This window comes from Ctenocephalides felis, unplaced genomic scaffold, assembly GCF_003426905.1.
Source record: "Ctenocephalides felis isolate EL2017-DRISC unplaced genomic scaffold, ASM342690v1 CF-g0.4_SCAFFOLD_03344, whole genome shotgun sequence".
NCBI lineage: Eukaryota > Metazoa > Arthropoda > Insecta > Siphonaptera > Pulicidae > Ctenocephalides > Ctenocephalides felis.
Genome location: NW_020539498.1, coordinates 24,323 through 40,492, shown reverse-complemented (window position 1 = coordinate 40,492; position 16,170 = coordinate 24,323). Strand labels below are relative to the sequence as shown.

General features: G+C 28.8%; 2 protein-coding genes and 1 long non-coding RNA gene across 4 annotated transcripts; 2 read left to right on the top strand and 1 right to left on the bottom strand.

Moving 5' to 3' along the window:
• The first annotated feature begins 1,163 nt into the window (after window positions 1-1,163).
• On the top strand, window positions 1,164-2,983 carry LOC113382174. The gene is made up of 2 exons (XM_026620716.1): window positions 1,164-1,565; window positions 2,555-2,983. Exons 1-2 carry the CDS (start codon window positions 1,164-1,166, stop codon window positions 2,981-2,983), a joined length of 831 nt encoding a protein of 276 aa, XP_026476501.1.
• Window positions 2,984-2,990: 7 nt separating this feature from the next.
• LOC113382175 lies at window positions 2,991-3,765 on the bottom strand. The gene is made up of 2 exons (XM_026620717.1): window positions 3,217-3,765; window positions 2,991-3,112 (listed from the first exon to the last, which is right to left on the bottom strand). The coding sequence occupies exons 1-2, from the start codon at window positions 3,452-3,454 to the stop codon at window positions 2,991-2,993; spliced, it is 360 nt and encodes a 119-aa protein (XP_026476502.1). The 5' UTR covers window positions 3,455-3,765.
• Window positions 3,766-11,210: 7,445 nt separating this feature from the next.
• Window positions 11,211-12,010, top strand: LOC113382176. 2 transcript variants are annotated; one of them, XR_003367640.1, is made up of 4 exons: window positions 11,211-11,360; window positions 11,426-11,496; window positions 11,565-11,693; window positions 11,795-12,010. It is a non-coding gene; the product is annotated as an uncharacterized LOC113382176 (long non-coding RNA). The 2 variants fall into 2 exon arrangements; XR_003367639.1 differs by having other exon boundaries at window positions 11,211-11,496.
• Window positions 12,011-16,170: the final 4,160 nt, after the last annotated feature.

The following is a 16,170-nucleotide window of genomic DNA, read 5'->3' as shown; positions in this document are numbered from 1 at the left end:
AATAGAAGCCGAAATAAAGCATTCATATGAGTGGATGCATTAACAGACCTCGGTATGGAATCCGACTTGAAAAATACACTTTTCTGTTAAAAATCTATCTAAAATACGATAAATCATTAACGAATTAATTAACATCATGATCATAATTAGATATACGTTGTTATAAATCAAGGATGCTTCATGATTGTCTTAAGCGCAAGCAACACGACAAGCAAGTTACACAATTTTGTAAAAATAATATTATATAAATAATATAAACTAAATAAATGAACAAACTTTTTGATAGCAGCACTCAAAAGCTATTGCAACTCAACACTATTCCAGATGAGAACGATTTCAAAAACGCCGAGTCACGCTGAGCGTCTACTGCACGCAAAGCCTTTTCAAGGCGGCGTCATCAGAAAAATGCAAAATTTTACACAAAATTGTTGGAAAATAATAATTAATCTTTGTTAAATAGGTAATTAGAAGCCGTAATAAAGAATTCATATGCGTGGATGAATTATCAGACCTCGGTATGAAATCCGACTTGAAAAATACACTTTTGTGTTGAAAATCTATCCAAAATACGATAAAGCATTAACGAATTAATTAAAATCATGACCATAATTAGTTATACGTTGTTATAAATCAAGGATGCTTCATGATTGTCTTAAGCGCAAGCAACACGGTACGCAAGTTACACAATTTTGGAAAAATAATGTTATATAAATAATATAAACTAAATAAATGAACAAACTTTTTGATAGCAGCACCCAAAAGCTATTGCAACTCAACACCAGATAAGAACGATTTCAAAAACGCCGAGTCAAGGTGCCGATACACTGTAGAGTTTTTGGCTAGAGTCGCTCTAACTAGAGCTCTAATAGAGCGCTCTATGTTGAGTCCCATAGTGTACACAGCTACTAGAGCACTCTATCGGGAGTCAGTCTACGCTCTCCGTAGACAAGCTCGCTAGACAAATGATATGCAGTGTACACAGGCGTCTCTGCACAACTTCCACGCTCTAGCGGTTAACTCTAGCATTATTCAACTTGTTGGATATTTTTTTGTATTATACGTAGAGTTTTCTTTGTTTTGCTTTGCTAGGTTATGTATGGTTAGGTTATTTATCCGTGTGTTTATTTGAAAAAGAAAAGTTGTTTTTTTTTTGATTTTGGAAAATGGAAGCATTATATGATGAAGAACAGTGCGAAAAGTTTGTTTGGGAGAGAAATAAAGTGTTTCAATTAATTGAATTGGTAGAGGCTCGTCCAGAATTGTGGAATATCAGGTTGAAGGAGTATAGGAATCGAAACCTGAAACAACAGTCCTTGGAAACGATAGCAACGTCTTTAAATTTGGGTGTTAAAACAGTAAAAGACAAAATTCATAATTTGAGATGCCAGTTAAATGAGCATCTGAGAAAAATGAAAAAGTTCAAAAGTGGTCAGGGCGCAGATGAAAGGTATAAACCGAAGTGGGAGTTTTTTGAGGCTGTCAAGTTTATGAATATCCAGATAAATTCAACAAAGGATTCAATTGTCAGTGTTGGCAGTGCCCCTGATATTATTACAGATGTGCTGGTAAGTAAATAAAGTAAATTCATATTGTGATTTAAAATTTTTATTGTAGGATACATTTGACATTCATATAACAAAAATCTAATGACAAAACAATATATAAATTAATAAATAAAAAAATCAAACATATTTATATTGCCACGGTAGTTCACCTGCTCTGGACATAAAATACGTTCTAAAATTTTCGCGTACTTGCTTGGCTGTGCATGTTGGATTTCTTGCGCCTGTATGTTGTAATGAATAAAAGGAATTTTGTGGAAGTGGGTCATCTCGCCAACAACCTTCAATAAGCCTGCCATTTTCTTCCATGTCAACAGTACCTTCAGAAACATATCTGGTCGACTTTTTTTCAATTAGATAATTATGTAGCACACAAGCAGCTTGAACTAGCTTCATTAATTTCTGAGGACATAGTTCAACTGGCTTTCTAAGAAAACGAAAACGCATCGAAAGCAAACCTAATGCATTTTCTACCACTCGACGTGCTCGAGAAAGTCTATAATTAAAAACGCGATTTTCAACAGGTTGGTCTCTAAAAGGGAATGGTTTCATAATGTAGGTTTTTAACGGAAAAGCGTCATCGGCAACAATGACATATGGCACCGGAACTGACTGGCCACGTAATGGCTTTGCTTCGGGTATATTCAATGACTTGTTTTCCAAACACTTAGATAGTGAACAATTTGCATATACACCCCCGTCTGACACTCTCCCATTACAACCTACTTCTATGTACAAAAATTTGTAATCAGCATTCACTAGAGCCATTAATACAATGCTATGTGTCCCCTTGTAATTATAATATAGACTTCCTGAGTCTTCTGGTGCCTTCATTACCACATGTTTTCCATCAATAGCTCCTATGCAATTTGGAAAGTTCCAAGTAGCATCAAATCGCTTTGCTTCATTTTCCCACTCCTCTGATGTACAAGAAATCTGTAAAAAAAAGAACAAAACATTTAATTTTCATTTATTATTTTAACTTTTTTTAGGACCATCATGATGAGGAAATGAAAGATAATTCTGGGTCTTGGCAGACTCCTGTTACAAAACCTCATAAAAATAAAAAACGGGCACCCGATTCAGTTAAAAAGGATGATGAGTTGCTGAATGAAGCTTTAGCTTGTTTACGAGCTCCGAAAGATCACTTGGATGTATTTGGAGAGTTTGTTACTGCAGAGTTGAGAGTATTACCCTATGAAGATATCCGAAATAAATTAAAACTTAAGATTCAGAGAGCTATTTTAGACGCACATGAGGAAGTCAACATGCGAGGAGTATCCTCCCCCAGTTCACAGTCTATGCTGTCTCTGAGTAATTTGAGTGAGTACTCCGGTTCATCGAGCACTCCAGTAATATGCCAGATAATTTCTCCAACGCAAAACGAGACTACTTTAACGCAATATTATGACAAAATGTAACATTTTCTCATACCTTCAAATAATCATTTTTCAATTCCAAGTACAGAGCATCACACACCTCCGGAACAATGCGAGAAATAGTTGTTGGTGGAATCCGAAACAAATAACTTAATGACTGATAACTGTCACCTATAATAGAATTTATTTACAATTAATATTGGTACAATTTTTATAAATAAATAGTAAAAAAAATGTTTTTGTATTATTTTAAATAATTGTTTTATACCACTTACCAGTAGCAAGAAATCTCAGTGTCAGTGTTAACCGCTCAGATGGTGATATTGATTTTCTTAGGTGAGTATCTTGTTTTGTAATTCTTGGAGCAATTCGTTCCAGCAAATGCTGAAAATCCTGATGGGTCATTCTTATAAAATTTTCATAAGAACTTACGTCTTGATACTCGAGTTCTTTCAACAACTTTGCATAAACTCCCTCTTCTTCTCTTTTGGCAATCCATTCCCTAACCCACATTTTTTTTTTTTACTGTCTTATTTCTTTTTTTAACTAAACTATATACCACCAATGCTGCTAAACCTTGTTTTCGCCGGGAACTCATTATAATAACTATACACTAACTAATATACACTAATAAAATTGTCAATTGTCTCACAAGAACTAACCTGAAATACGAAGTTCACTTCTATAGTCTACTTGTCAAATTTACACTCTACCAAGATTAATATTTATTAATATATTTTTCCACAAGTGTACACAGCTTTATTATAATAACTATACACTAACTAATATGCACTAATAAAATTGTCAATTGTCTCACAAGAACTAACCTGAAATACGAAGTTCACTTCTATATATATCAGTTCTATAGTCTACTTGTCAAATTTACACTCTACCAAGATTAATATTTATTAATATATTTTTCCACAAGTGTACATAGCTTTATTATAATAACTATACACTAACTAATATGCACTAATAAAATTGTCAATTGTCTCACAAGAACTAACCTCAAATACGAAGTTCACTTCTATAGTCTACTTGTCAAAGTTACACTCTACCTAGATTAATATATATTAATATATATAGCCACAAGTGTACATAGCTTTTTAGAGTGTCTAGGTAGAGTTGCTCTAGCACCTTTCACCTACTTCTCTCCTAGAGTACGAAAGAGCTCTCGGAAGAAAAAAACACTTTACAGTGTACAGACAACGGTAGAGCGCACTAGCAAGAGAGTCTACACTCTACCTAGATATTTCTCTACAGTGTATCGGCACCTTCACGCTGAGCGTCTACTGCACGCAAAGCCTTTTGAAGGCGGCGTCATCAGAAAAATGCAAAATTTTACACAAAATCATCAAAATTGTTGGAAAATAATAATTAATCTTTATTAAATAGGTAATTAGGAGCCGTAATAAAGCATTCATATGCGTGGATGCCTTATATTTAGTCGCCACGTGCACATGGTACTAGATGCTAAAAATACACTTTTTTATCACAAATATTTCTAAAATACGATGAAACTTTAAATAAATCACTGAAATCATTATTAAAATTAGTTATAAGTCGTTATAAATCAAGGATGCATCACGATTTCTTTTGATGCACGCGTCGGAAACGTCACTTGGGTTCAGCATGAAAATGAAATTCACTTTTAGGATAAATAACTTAATAATTATATTAATTCAAATCAAAATCTAGGTTGAATATATGATTAAACTAATTGATAACATCTAATTATCGAATATAGTTCAAATATATTCATGTATAGATTGATTTATAGTAATTAAAAATCCTACCTTGATAATCCAAAGCACTTTCTTCCATTGTTCTTATCACTGGGGAGGTCCGTCTCATACTAAAGACGATTGATAACTGAGGGTGTTCAGAGGTGGTGGGGGAGTGTTGCCACCACAAAAATTATTAACTAATTTGTGCAACATGTGAGCGAGCGGTGATGTCACATCGCGCGAGTTTTAAATTTGCAATTATACATTGTAAATTTAATTCAATAGGAGTTGATGCAGTGCGAAGTTGCTCAGTGATATGACGCGGCAATTTTAAAACGCTATTTGAGCAAATTAGTATAAACGAAGTTTATTAGCATATTAATTTGATTTGAATTTAATATTTTATCAACAAATATATAAGTTGTGTACTTAATTAAAACATATTAATTCATATGGCGTGGGAATTACGACCTAGTGTTATAATAATAATAAAGATGAGTTAATAATTATAATAATATTAAAAATGAGTAAATATATAATTAAATATAAAAAAAATTATAGAAGCACATATAGTCAGAATAATTAAGTTAATTAATTAAACAACTTTTTAAACAAAATGGTACAAATGTATTCGAGGAAGAACAGATATTATTAAACGTTTTATCTTCGTTTTTATTATTTTCATCATTTTATCAATTTATTTCAATAGGAGCTAATATAGTATGAAGTTAATCAGTGAAATGACGCGGCAATTTTAAAACATTATTTGAACAAATTAGTAAATAGGTAGTCTTTTATCATATAAATTTGACTTGTATTCAATATTTTATCAACAAATATGTAAGTTGTATACTTAATTGGTGCACTGAGAATTTTTCTCACTTTTAATTCATATAGCGTGGGTATTACGATCTAGTATTATAATAATATTAAAAATGAGTTAATAAGCTAATATAAAATGAAGTTGCTCAGTGTTATCAATAAGTTAATAAGCTAATATAGAATTAAGTTGCTCAGTGATATTACGCGGCAATTTTAAAACATTATTTGAACAAATTGGTATGAAGGAAGTCTATTTACATATAAATTTGACTTGAATTTAATATTTTATTAACAAATATGTAATGTAAAGTAAGTTGTGTACTTAATTGGTGCACTGAGAATTTTTCTCACTTTTAATTCATAAAGCGTGGATATTACGACCTCGTATTACAATAATATTAAAAATGAGTTAAATTGTATTCAATATTTTATAAACAAATATGTATTATTTAATTACACGCATTATAATATTATGAGTTCGGTATTACAAACTAGTATTTTATTATATTATAAATAAGTAAATAAATAATTATACAAAAATATAAAAACTAAAATGAAGCACATATAGTCAAAATAATAAGGTTTATTATTGATTAATTAAATTAATAATTAATTAATTAATAAATAATAGGGATAACATGGTACAAAAGTAGCCGAATAAAAATATAGTTTTATTCAACGTTTTATATTTAAACGTTTAATATTGAAATAATTGAATAATTTATAACAAAACATGTTGAATATGATATAATAATTAGATTAGAGTTTGTAATCTGAACTTATTTGTTAATTGTTGTAAAATCATTGATCATATATAGAGGATTTTGATTACGTCCGTATGAAGATAATAACACCAAATGTCAAATAATGGTATTATTAAACTTCTGGATTTTCTATGGATATTTAATAGTGATGCTGTATGGGCTTATAGTGTTATATATATATATATATATATATATATATATATATATATATATATATATATATATATAAATCTATATATATAAAAGAGGATCGCTTTATGTTATAACACTTATAACTCACGAACGGCTGAACCGATTTAGATGAAAATTGGCAGGGAGGTAGTTTAGAGCCAGGAGAAGGACTTAGGATACTTTTTATCCCTTTATTTCATTCTAATTCAAAATTAATTATTTATAAACTATCCATGTAGTTTATTCAATCTATGATACTATCAATGATTTCATCCATGACATTTACATTCGATTGTCAACTGTCATTCGGTGTTTCTGTTTTGATACAAATATATTAATATGCATTTCTTAATGACCATTATTTGAAAATTATTACGTGAATAATATAAATATTTTAATCGCCACGGAAAATTAATACAAAGTGGCAAATAAATTAATTCTTAATAATAGCAAGCGATGCTAGATGGACGATGGGGAAATTTATTTCTTGAAAATGGAAATGTAATTATTTATATAATTAGGTATTTATGTATATTTGTTTATACGTATTTAAATAGAGTATTTGAGGTGTTTATATTATATATCAGCAATAAGTATAATCATCAACAAATTAATAAAAAAAAATATTTGAAATATAGTTTCTTGACATAACCTCAAAATTTGTAATAAAAATGTAAATAGTTATACATTAATTGTTGTTAATTTGTAATTTCTTTATACATATCTTATAAAATGTTTCAGGTGTTTACAACTAATTGGCATATATATATTATCAGCAAATGTGCTTTGATTCGACAATAAAAAGGTCTAATTGAAGTAATCAACTACCTTAAGTTAACTATAGTGATAAAATATTAGTTTTTGGTTCTCATATATTATAACCCAGCTATAAACCTCACGGAGCCCCAGACCTTTCCAGCGAATGCAAAATTGTCGAATTCGGTTTGTGCATTCTGGAGTTATATCGTCGGAACTTATAACTCAAGAAGGCTGAACCGATTTAACTGAAAATTGGCTTTGGTAAAGTTGGTAAAAGTTGGTTCAGAGCCAGGAGAAGGACATAGGATACCTTTTATCCCGTTCGACTTGGAATAACAACAAGCAAATGACAGCTATGTAATCACGTATGGATGACAATTCAATATTTGTAAGGAATTAATAACAAAATTATTTATTTTAAATAAATAATTAACAATTATAATATAATGATAGTGCCATTGCCCATTCGTATAAACAGTGAAGCGAACTATGTATAACTCAGTATGGTTGACAAATCATATTTTTCTCAAACACAATGCTCTGAAAGAACTCATTTGTATAATTATGTACTCATTGGTATTTATAAAACCTTTTCTAGATTATTCAGATTTAGAACCTAAATTTGGAATCGATCAAAGGAACATTTTGTCGAATAGCTTATTTCCAGTTATAATTTCCTGAATTTATTCAAGAATGGATAGTAATATATGAAGATCCACGACCGAAGTGTCAAAAACCAGTAAAGCTAAGCATTGTTTAACAACAGTATTTGAATGTAAAGGGAAAAATGTGTATAATCAGCTATAACCTTGATTCTTATGACTTTGGTATTGGGAGATAAATGGTAATCTTTGAAAATCCATAGTAAAAGTATTTTCTTCCATTGGTAGTTTTCTAGCAATTAGTTGAAAATGTAATTATTTTGTAAAATACCTTTGAAATTAAAATATGAACATTAAATATGACATTAGACCTGCTTGCCATCTGGCCGTTCCAAGTTACCCCGTTATAGGGTAAAAAGGTCTAGATAAAAAATTTTTAAAGACAGCAAAAAAGCACGTTTTTACAATGATGAAGTAGCTGGTAGTTTTACTGAACGTAGTCAGATAATTGTTCATTTGAAATGTGTCATTTGTTGTGATGTAATTGGTTTGATTTTCATAATAAAATTTATATTTGCTTAAAGTCAAATTGGACCTTTGTGCCTTGCCCTGTTCTACATATATACCTTTTATTAAATTTACTTTTATTCATCGAATATTACTAGAAACTTTTCAAAAAGCAGGTCAAAGAAGAGATACCTAAATCATTTTGTATCTCTCCTCGCAAAAATTTGAAAAATTTGTATAAGCTCAATAGTATTATTTACAATTATACACAAAATCCAGAATCCAAAAAAAATTTCAAAAAATTTGAAACGCATTCAATAATCGATTAAATGGAATTTGTAATGACTATATAAGTCGAAAGACCAACAAAGACTTGGATTGAATTATGCCATGTTTTCTATAGAAAGTGTATAAAACTTTCAGTTTGGTTGTATTAATAAAATATATACAAACTAATGGGGTTTATTGTTTCTATAATACCTCATTGTATATAGCAATTCAAACAACACATCCTTACACAAAAAGTATTAATTTTTTAGATACTCTAGAAATTGTTTATAAAATAACTTAGCAAAACAACGTTTGCCGGGTCAGCTAGTATATATATATATATAAAGTTGTCAAATACCCTATTTCATTTGCTTTCATAATTTAAAAGTTATAGTTTTTTAAGTGAGTTAATGTACACCAGAATACCCTAACAATAAGTATTATTAATCACATGACATTAATTTTTATTTCATGACTAAAGCTAGTTGCTGTAGGTTCTTATGATGTTAAAAAATGTTAATATTATAATAATAAATTCAGAGTAGACCGAGTTACAATATAGTCCGTGTTCAAAAATCTTTATATGAATATAATTCTACTAAACTGCAATTAATTTGACAGATCCTGTGTGTACATGGACATCAATATTCAGTCCTGGGAAGAAAGTTAAATAACTTCCTAATAATTGAATAATTCATGACAAAATAAGTTGAATATGATATAATAATTATATTAGAGTTTATATTTCAAAGCTATTTATCAATTGGAGTAAAATTATTGATCTTTTATAGAGGATTTTGATTGCGTCCGTATGACGATAAGTTAATAACACCAAATGTCAAATAATGAATATTTCTCGTTTAGTTCAACCGGTACAGTAATTATTAAACTTCTGGATTTTCTATGGAAATTTAATAGTAATCCATGATGCTATATGGGCTTATAATGTTAGATATTATATATATAACGTTGCCAAATACCCTATTTCATTTACTTTCATAATTTAATAGATATAGCTTTTTAAGTGAGTTAATGTACACCAGAATAAACTAACAATAAGTATTATTTATCACATGACATTAATTTTTATTTCATGATTAAAGCTAGTTGCTGTAGGTTCTTATGATGTTAAAAAATGTTAATATTATAATAATAAATTCAGAGTAGACCAAGTTACAACATAGTCCGTGTTCAAAAATCTTTTATATGAATATAATTCTACTAAACTGCAATTAATTTGACAGATCCTGTGTGTACATGGACATCAATATACAGTCCTGGAAAGAAAGTTAAATAACTTCCTAATAATTGAATAATTCATGACAAAATAAGTTGAATATGATATAATAATTATATTAGAGTTTATATTTTGAAGCTATTTGTCTATTGTACTAAAATTATTGATCTTTTATAAAGTCTTAATTTGATAGATCGTGTTTGTACATGGACATAATATGAGTAAATCAAGAAATTAGTATTTATCGCATAACATTAATTTTTTATTTCATACAAAAATAATGATAAAAAATTCAGAGTAGACCGAGTTACTACAGGGCCTGTGTTTAAAAATGTTTTATATGTATATAATTCTACAATTAATTTGACAGATCGTGTTTGTACATGGACATCAATATACAGTCCTGGGAAGAAAGTTAAATAACTTCTTGATAATTGAACAATTCATGACAAAATGTGTTGAATATGATATAATAATTATATTAGAGTTATTAATCTGAAGTTATTTGTCAATTGAAGTAAAATTATTGATCCTTTATAGAGGATTTTGATGACGTTCATTAGATGACATAACATTAATTTTTTATTTTATGACTAGAGCAAGTTGCTGTAGGTTCTTATAATGTTAAAAAATATTCATATTATAATAATAAATTCAGAGTAGACCGAGTTACAACATAGTGCGTGTTCAAAAATCTTTTATATGAATATAATTCTACTAAACTACAATTAATTTGACAGTTCCTGTTTGTACATGGACATCATTATACAGTCCTGGGAAGAAAGTTAAATAACTTCCTAATAATTGAATAATTCATGACAAAATAAGTTGAATATGATATAATAATTATATTAGAGTTTATATTTTGAAGCTATTTATCAACTGGAGTAAAATTATTCTTTTATAGAGGATTATATAAAAGATCTTTTATAGAGGATTTTGGTTGCGTCCGTATGACGATAAGTTAATAACACCAAATGTCAAATAATGAATATTTCTCGTTTAGTTCAACCGATACAGTAATTATTAAACTTCTGGATTTTCTATGGAAATTTAATAGTAATCCATGATGCTGTATGGGCTTATAATGTTAGATATTATATATATATATAAGGTTGCCAAATACCCTGTTTCATTTACTTTCATAATTTAAAAGATATAGCTTTTTAACTGAGTTCATGTACACCAGAATAAACTAACAATAAGTATTATTTATCACATGACATTAATTTTTATTTCATGATTAAAGCTCCCAGTAAACCACAGAAGTTACCACCACGTAACACATTTTGTAACTTTCGTTTCGAAACTGATGTTAAGTAAACGAACCGATGCTGTTACGTATAGTTGTGAGCTTTAACCACCGTCGACGCGTTTAAACGTTTATAATACTGCTTTGTTCGTATCTGTCGGTACGTGGCGTGGTACGTTGCACGGTCACATACATACATACATTTGCCTTTGAACATAGCCGTGAAGTGTTTTATGATCGAAATGTCAAATTAAATATAGGTTAACTCGGTCAGTGCATCGTGGACGCATAATTGAGTATTTTATCGTGTATGTTTGAAATGCAAGATATTTCCTTTATTGAAGCGTTATTTATTAATTGCTTTTATATATAGTGCGAAATCAGTTGTAGAAATTAGTTAAACAGTCAGCTGGAAAAGTATTTAATATGAAACCGGCAAACAAGGTGAGTCTAATTGTACTGAAATATATTTTAATTTATAAATTATTATAATAATGTTTAGTCCTTTGCAGTATATAGGCCGCCTTCAATGCAAAGTCTGTTCATGTATTGTGATAATTGATTTGTCATGTAATAATTGAAATTTCTAACACACCAGTCAGAAACATAACCTCAATTCGGTGATATATGAATAAAGAGAAGTAAGTTATATAGTTTTATACATATTCATTTTTTATAGTTCCATTAGTATCAGAACTATTTAGCTAAGCACGAATTGATATAAGTTGGTTTTCAATTGTAGAGAAAATTATAGTGCTGATAACCCCTACGAAAATGGATTTCAAGCTAGGGAAATTTTCTCCAATAGAGAAGATAAATACAAAGTTAGATAATATATTAGAAATTATTAATCCTTTGTCACCAAAAAAAAAACAAGCAAGGCTTAAAAACATGCAAGAAGAAAAATAAGAACACATATCGATAAATAAGAACACATATTAAGATTAAGTGTTGAAAAGAAAATGAATTGTGGAGTATTTCTTAAGTGATGATATTGTGGAGTATTTCTATAAGTGATGGATTAGCGGTAATTGGCACCTTCGACTTATATTTTTTGCACGTTTCAAATTGGTACTTTTGTTTTTAGATGATTATGTGGCTTTTTACCATTGAAGAGAATAAAGGATGACTAATATACAGATGTATATGTTTATAGATGATAGTAAAAGTTATATATGGACCTTTTAGCACATCTATCTTGATATTGAATATTTTTATTGATACCTTTCTTAAATTTAGTTTACAAATATAAATATAAAAAATGAATCGATGTAGGTAATAATTATATAAACAATTCTACTTATACCATTTATTTTTACAGTGTAGGGGGAAGTCCCCAGGTGGCGGACATCTAGGGTTATTTATAAGTAAATCAAAAAATATTTCACGAAATGTTTAATAAATTATGATTTATGTTAGATAACAAAGTTAGAAATCAAACCAAATTAACAAAACCGCAATCATTGCTAAAAACTAATTAATTACTATCAATCAAACATTAAAACACAAAACATGGTTTTAAAAAGTGGCACCTAGTACCGGACATTTCAAAATAACCTGCATTGAACACATATGTAGCCATCTCTACACTCTAGAATGTCTGCATATGTGTGTTTGACGAAAATTCTTTGATATTGCAAAAAAATCACTATTTATCTACCCTTTTGGCTGGGCCATGCCGTTGCTCTCAGCTGGTACATTCATTAGCTTTTTATTCTTTGACTAGGAAATACGAAAAATGTGGGTATGTAGTGACCATTAGCACTCATACAGAATAAAATTAAATAATTAGAATAATTTACGTAAATTCTCACAAGAAATATCAATATGTTTACTGTCCGGCACTAAGGGACGACTTAGTGCCCGGTGCTAAGGGACAGACATTTTCGTTCATTTGATGGCACCTACTAAAATTGGTTAAAAGATCTAATGATATTCTACCATTTTACGGATAACAATCAAGTACAACTTTTATCTTCGCATACCACTCAAATGCAAATGCATAAATATGCTAGAATTACTTCTATTGATATTTAGGTGACGCCATGATTTTGCGCCTAAAACAGAAAAGGGTTGCTCTCGCCGTGGCCGTGCGCGTCACAAGCGTGATCCTGTGCCTGTGTGCCCCCAGTGCCACTTTCACTTGTATTTTGAAATGAAAAGTTTTATACTCGCTTAAATAATATGAGTTAAATAGAGTGTCCGGTACTTGGTGCAGTCCGGCGTTACGGGACTTTTCCCTACTCAAGGAAATATTTTCAAGGCGATATAATATTTAACTTAATGAATAATTATAATTTACAATAATTCAGCAACTGTAATAAATCTACCTCAATTTCACCAAAAATTCTGTATTACAAAATTAATCATTTTATTTTATCTATTCTAGATGGTTAGTAAATTTAGCATATAAAATCTAAATCATGTTTGTTAATAAAAAAGTTATATTATAAATTAAAATATACATATTTTTCTCATAATAGTATGGTCGCTCAGGATTTAAAAACCCCTTTCTGAAAAAAAAGAATAGATGAGTTTCACATTTTTATACTCCATTAAATTTCATATTTTGATATCCGCTTATTACATTGATGGCCATAATTACTGCATGTTTTAATTTTTATTTCGGGAAAGTAACCCTGATATATATATATATATATATATATATATATATATATATAAAGCGTCTATTCTCCTAGTAGTGTTGTGTAATTAAGGGCTTTTACGGTCCACTTTTTAAGTTTTAAGATATTTATCTAATTAATAGATGTGGGTAGCGCTATTTTATTGAAACTTATTACGGAAGAATTTATGTTCCTTCCGTTATATATCAAAAAAGAAATATCATTTATCAATAAAAATAGTTAAGTGCAAAGCCAACCAAATCAATGATAAGGCTTAGTTGATAGACAATTTTCAATTGTAGTAATAATTTCCTTTTTATTAGTTATGCAATTTTTATTTGAATTTTAATAATCTGCAATGGCCAATTTTATTATGCTTATTTTTTCTCATAACAGCAAATTATAACATAGATAGCCATTTTTTCAATTGGCCGTTTTAGAAACCATGAAAGGTTCAAATTGCTGTATGGTAATTTAAATAAATGAAAAAATAAATTCAATTGATAATTGTCATAATAAAACATATAATTTATTATAAATATGACCGTGAATGCAATATGTAATTTTAAATCAATATTTAAATTATTTAAAGAATGGTGTAGTTTTGGTTATAAATTGCTAGAGGTTTTACAGTTCAATAGTTTTATAGTTTCATACTATTATGAAATTTTAATATAGCTTGGATTTTTTTAAATTTAAATTTACATTGTAGTTTTGGTTAGAAATTTCTAGAGGTTCTATGGTATCAATAAATTATAAAATATATATTATATATTTTATCTAAGTTATTGTAAAATAACTTAGATAAAAAATTAAAACATATCTATTTGGAAAGCTATTTCTGAACTCCTTTAAACAAAAATATAAAAAATGACAGTGCTGGTTATTAACGAAAACAACGCAGCAACTTTGTATCAAACTATTAATTTATTACAAAAACTGCAATTATTTTTATAAAAATGATTTTAATGAATCGATGTATTTTAAGAAGAGATTAAAAGAGTATATAATGTTGTATATAGAATAATAACCATATAAAAATAAAAAAATTAATAACAATAATTAATCGAAACGGAAGCATTGGATAACGGTTTAATTCTAAGGCAAGGCCATATGTTCTGAATTTCTTAATTTTTTTAGGAGCTTCTTACTTCTACTTAATATGGATTTTAGAAGGCAATACTATAGATGTTTTGTCTATTTGTTATATCTTTTGTTAGATGCCAACTTTATTAGCTTTATTTCCAAATTAAGATTATTTTTTATCTCATATAAAATAAGATGTTTTATAAACTAACTTTCAACTACAATGTCATAACCCTATGCAATATCTTTTTTTGTCTCGTAACCATTTTCTTAAATTCATTTTATTTTTCTGCTTGTTTTATCACGATTTCATCTTTATTTTTCATTCCTCATTTACCACCTTGTTAACACACGTTTTTGAATTTCAACTTTTTTTGCAAAATAAGAAAAATTAATGTTTCTGCTAATGATGTCCACGAATAGATCCTCGAGTATCATTTACTTCTGCACCAGGTTAGTCGGGCGGTTGTTAACTTTCGGCTTCGTGTTACTGAAAAGATTTTATCCGGACTGATCTCGTTAATTTAATGATTATTAATGATTTTCGAAGGCAATCTTTTTGAAATTCAAGTTAATGTTTTTCCAAAAGCCGCCGGTTTTGTTGTCATTCGACACTTTACGACTGGATGTGAGATATTTGAGAAAGAGTCCGTCGTTAGTGGTTGGAGAATGCTTTAATTTAGTTTTGCATAATTATTAAGAGTAAATGAAACGTGATATTTGGATATTTCACACTTGATAATGGTTTATATTAAAATTCATTCGTATCAAAAATTCTATATTTTATAATTTAATTGATGGGCCAAGATATTTATCTTCAATCAATATATCGAATGTATTTAATTTGTTGGTAATTTTTTGTTGCAAAATTCCTCTAATAATAAGTAATCAGAGATGAGATATAATAAACTAAATATTTATATAATAATTTATTTGGAACTGATTTAAATTTCACGATGAAAATCGTGAAAATATGCATGACCCTTGGGTCATTCTATATTTTTAGTTTTTTCCGTTTTGTTCAGCAATCTTTAAGAATATTGAAATATAGTTTCTTGTAGTTATTCTTGCTCACATGACAATTCACATTGTTTTTATTTGAAACTTCTACGTCTCGGGAAGTCTGTAAATAATTTAAAAAAAATATATCTTATTTTTTACCGTATTTTTTATGTATGAAATTTTTAAACGTTGATATAAAAATATTAATTAAATCTAAAAAAAGTTCAAAATCGAATATTTACCTAAAACTAAGCAGCACGATTTCCAACCAATATCTTTCGAACGATATTTGAATTCTTAAAATCGATTCAGAATTGCGGGCTAAAACTAGGACAATTTTTTTTCACTTTACTGCGATTTACAAAGAAACGGCTTGGACGATCGTCGCGCAAAACTGACTAACGAT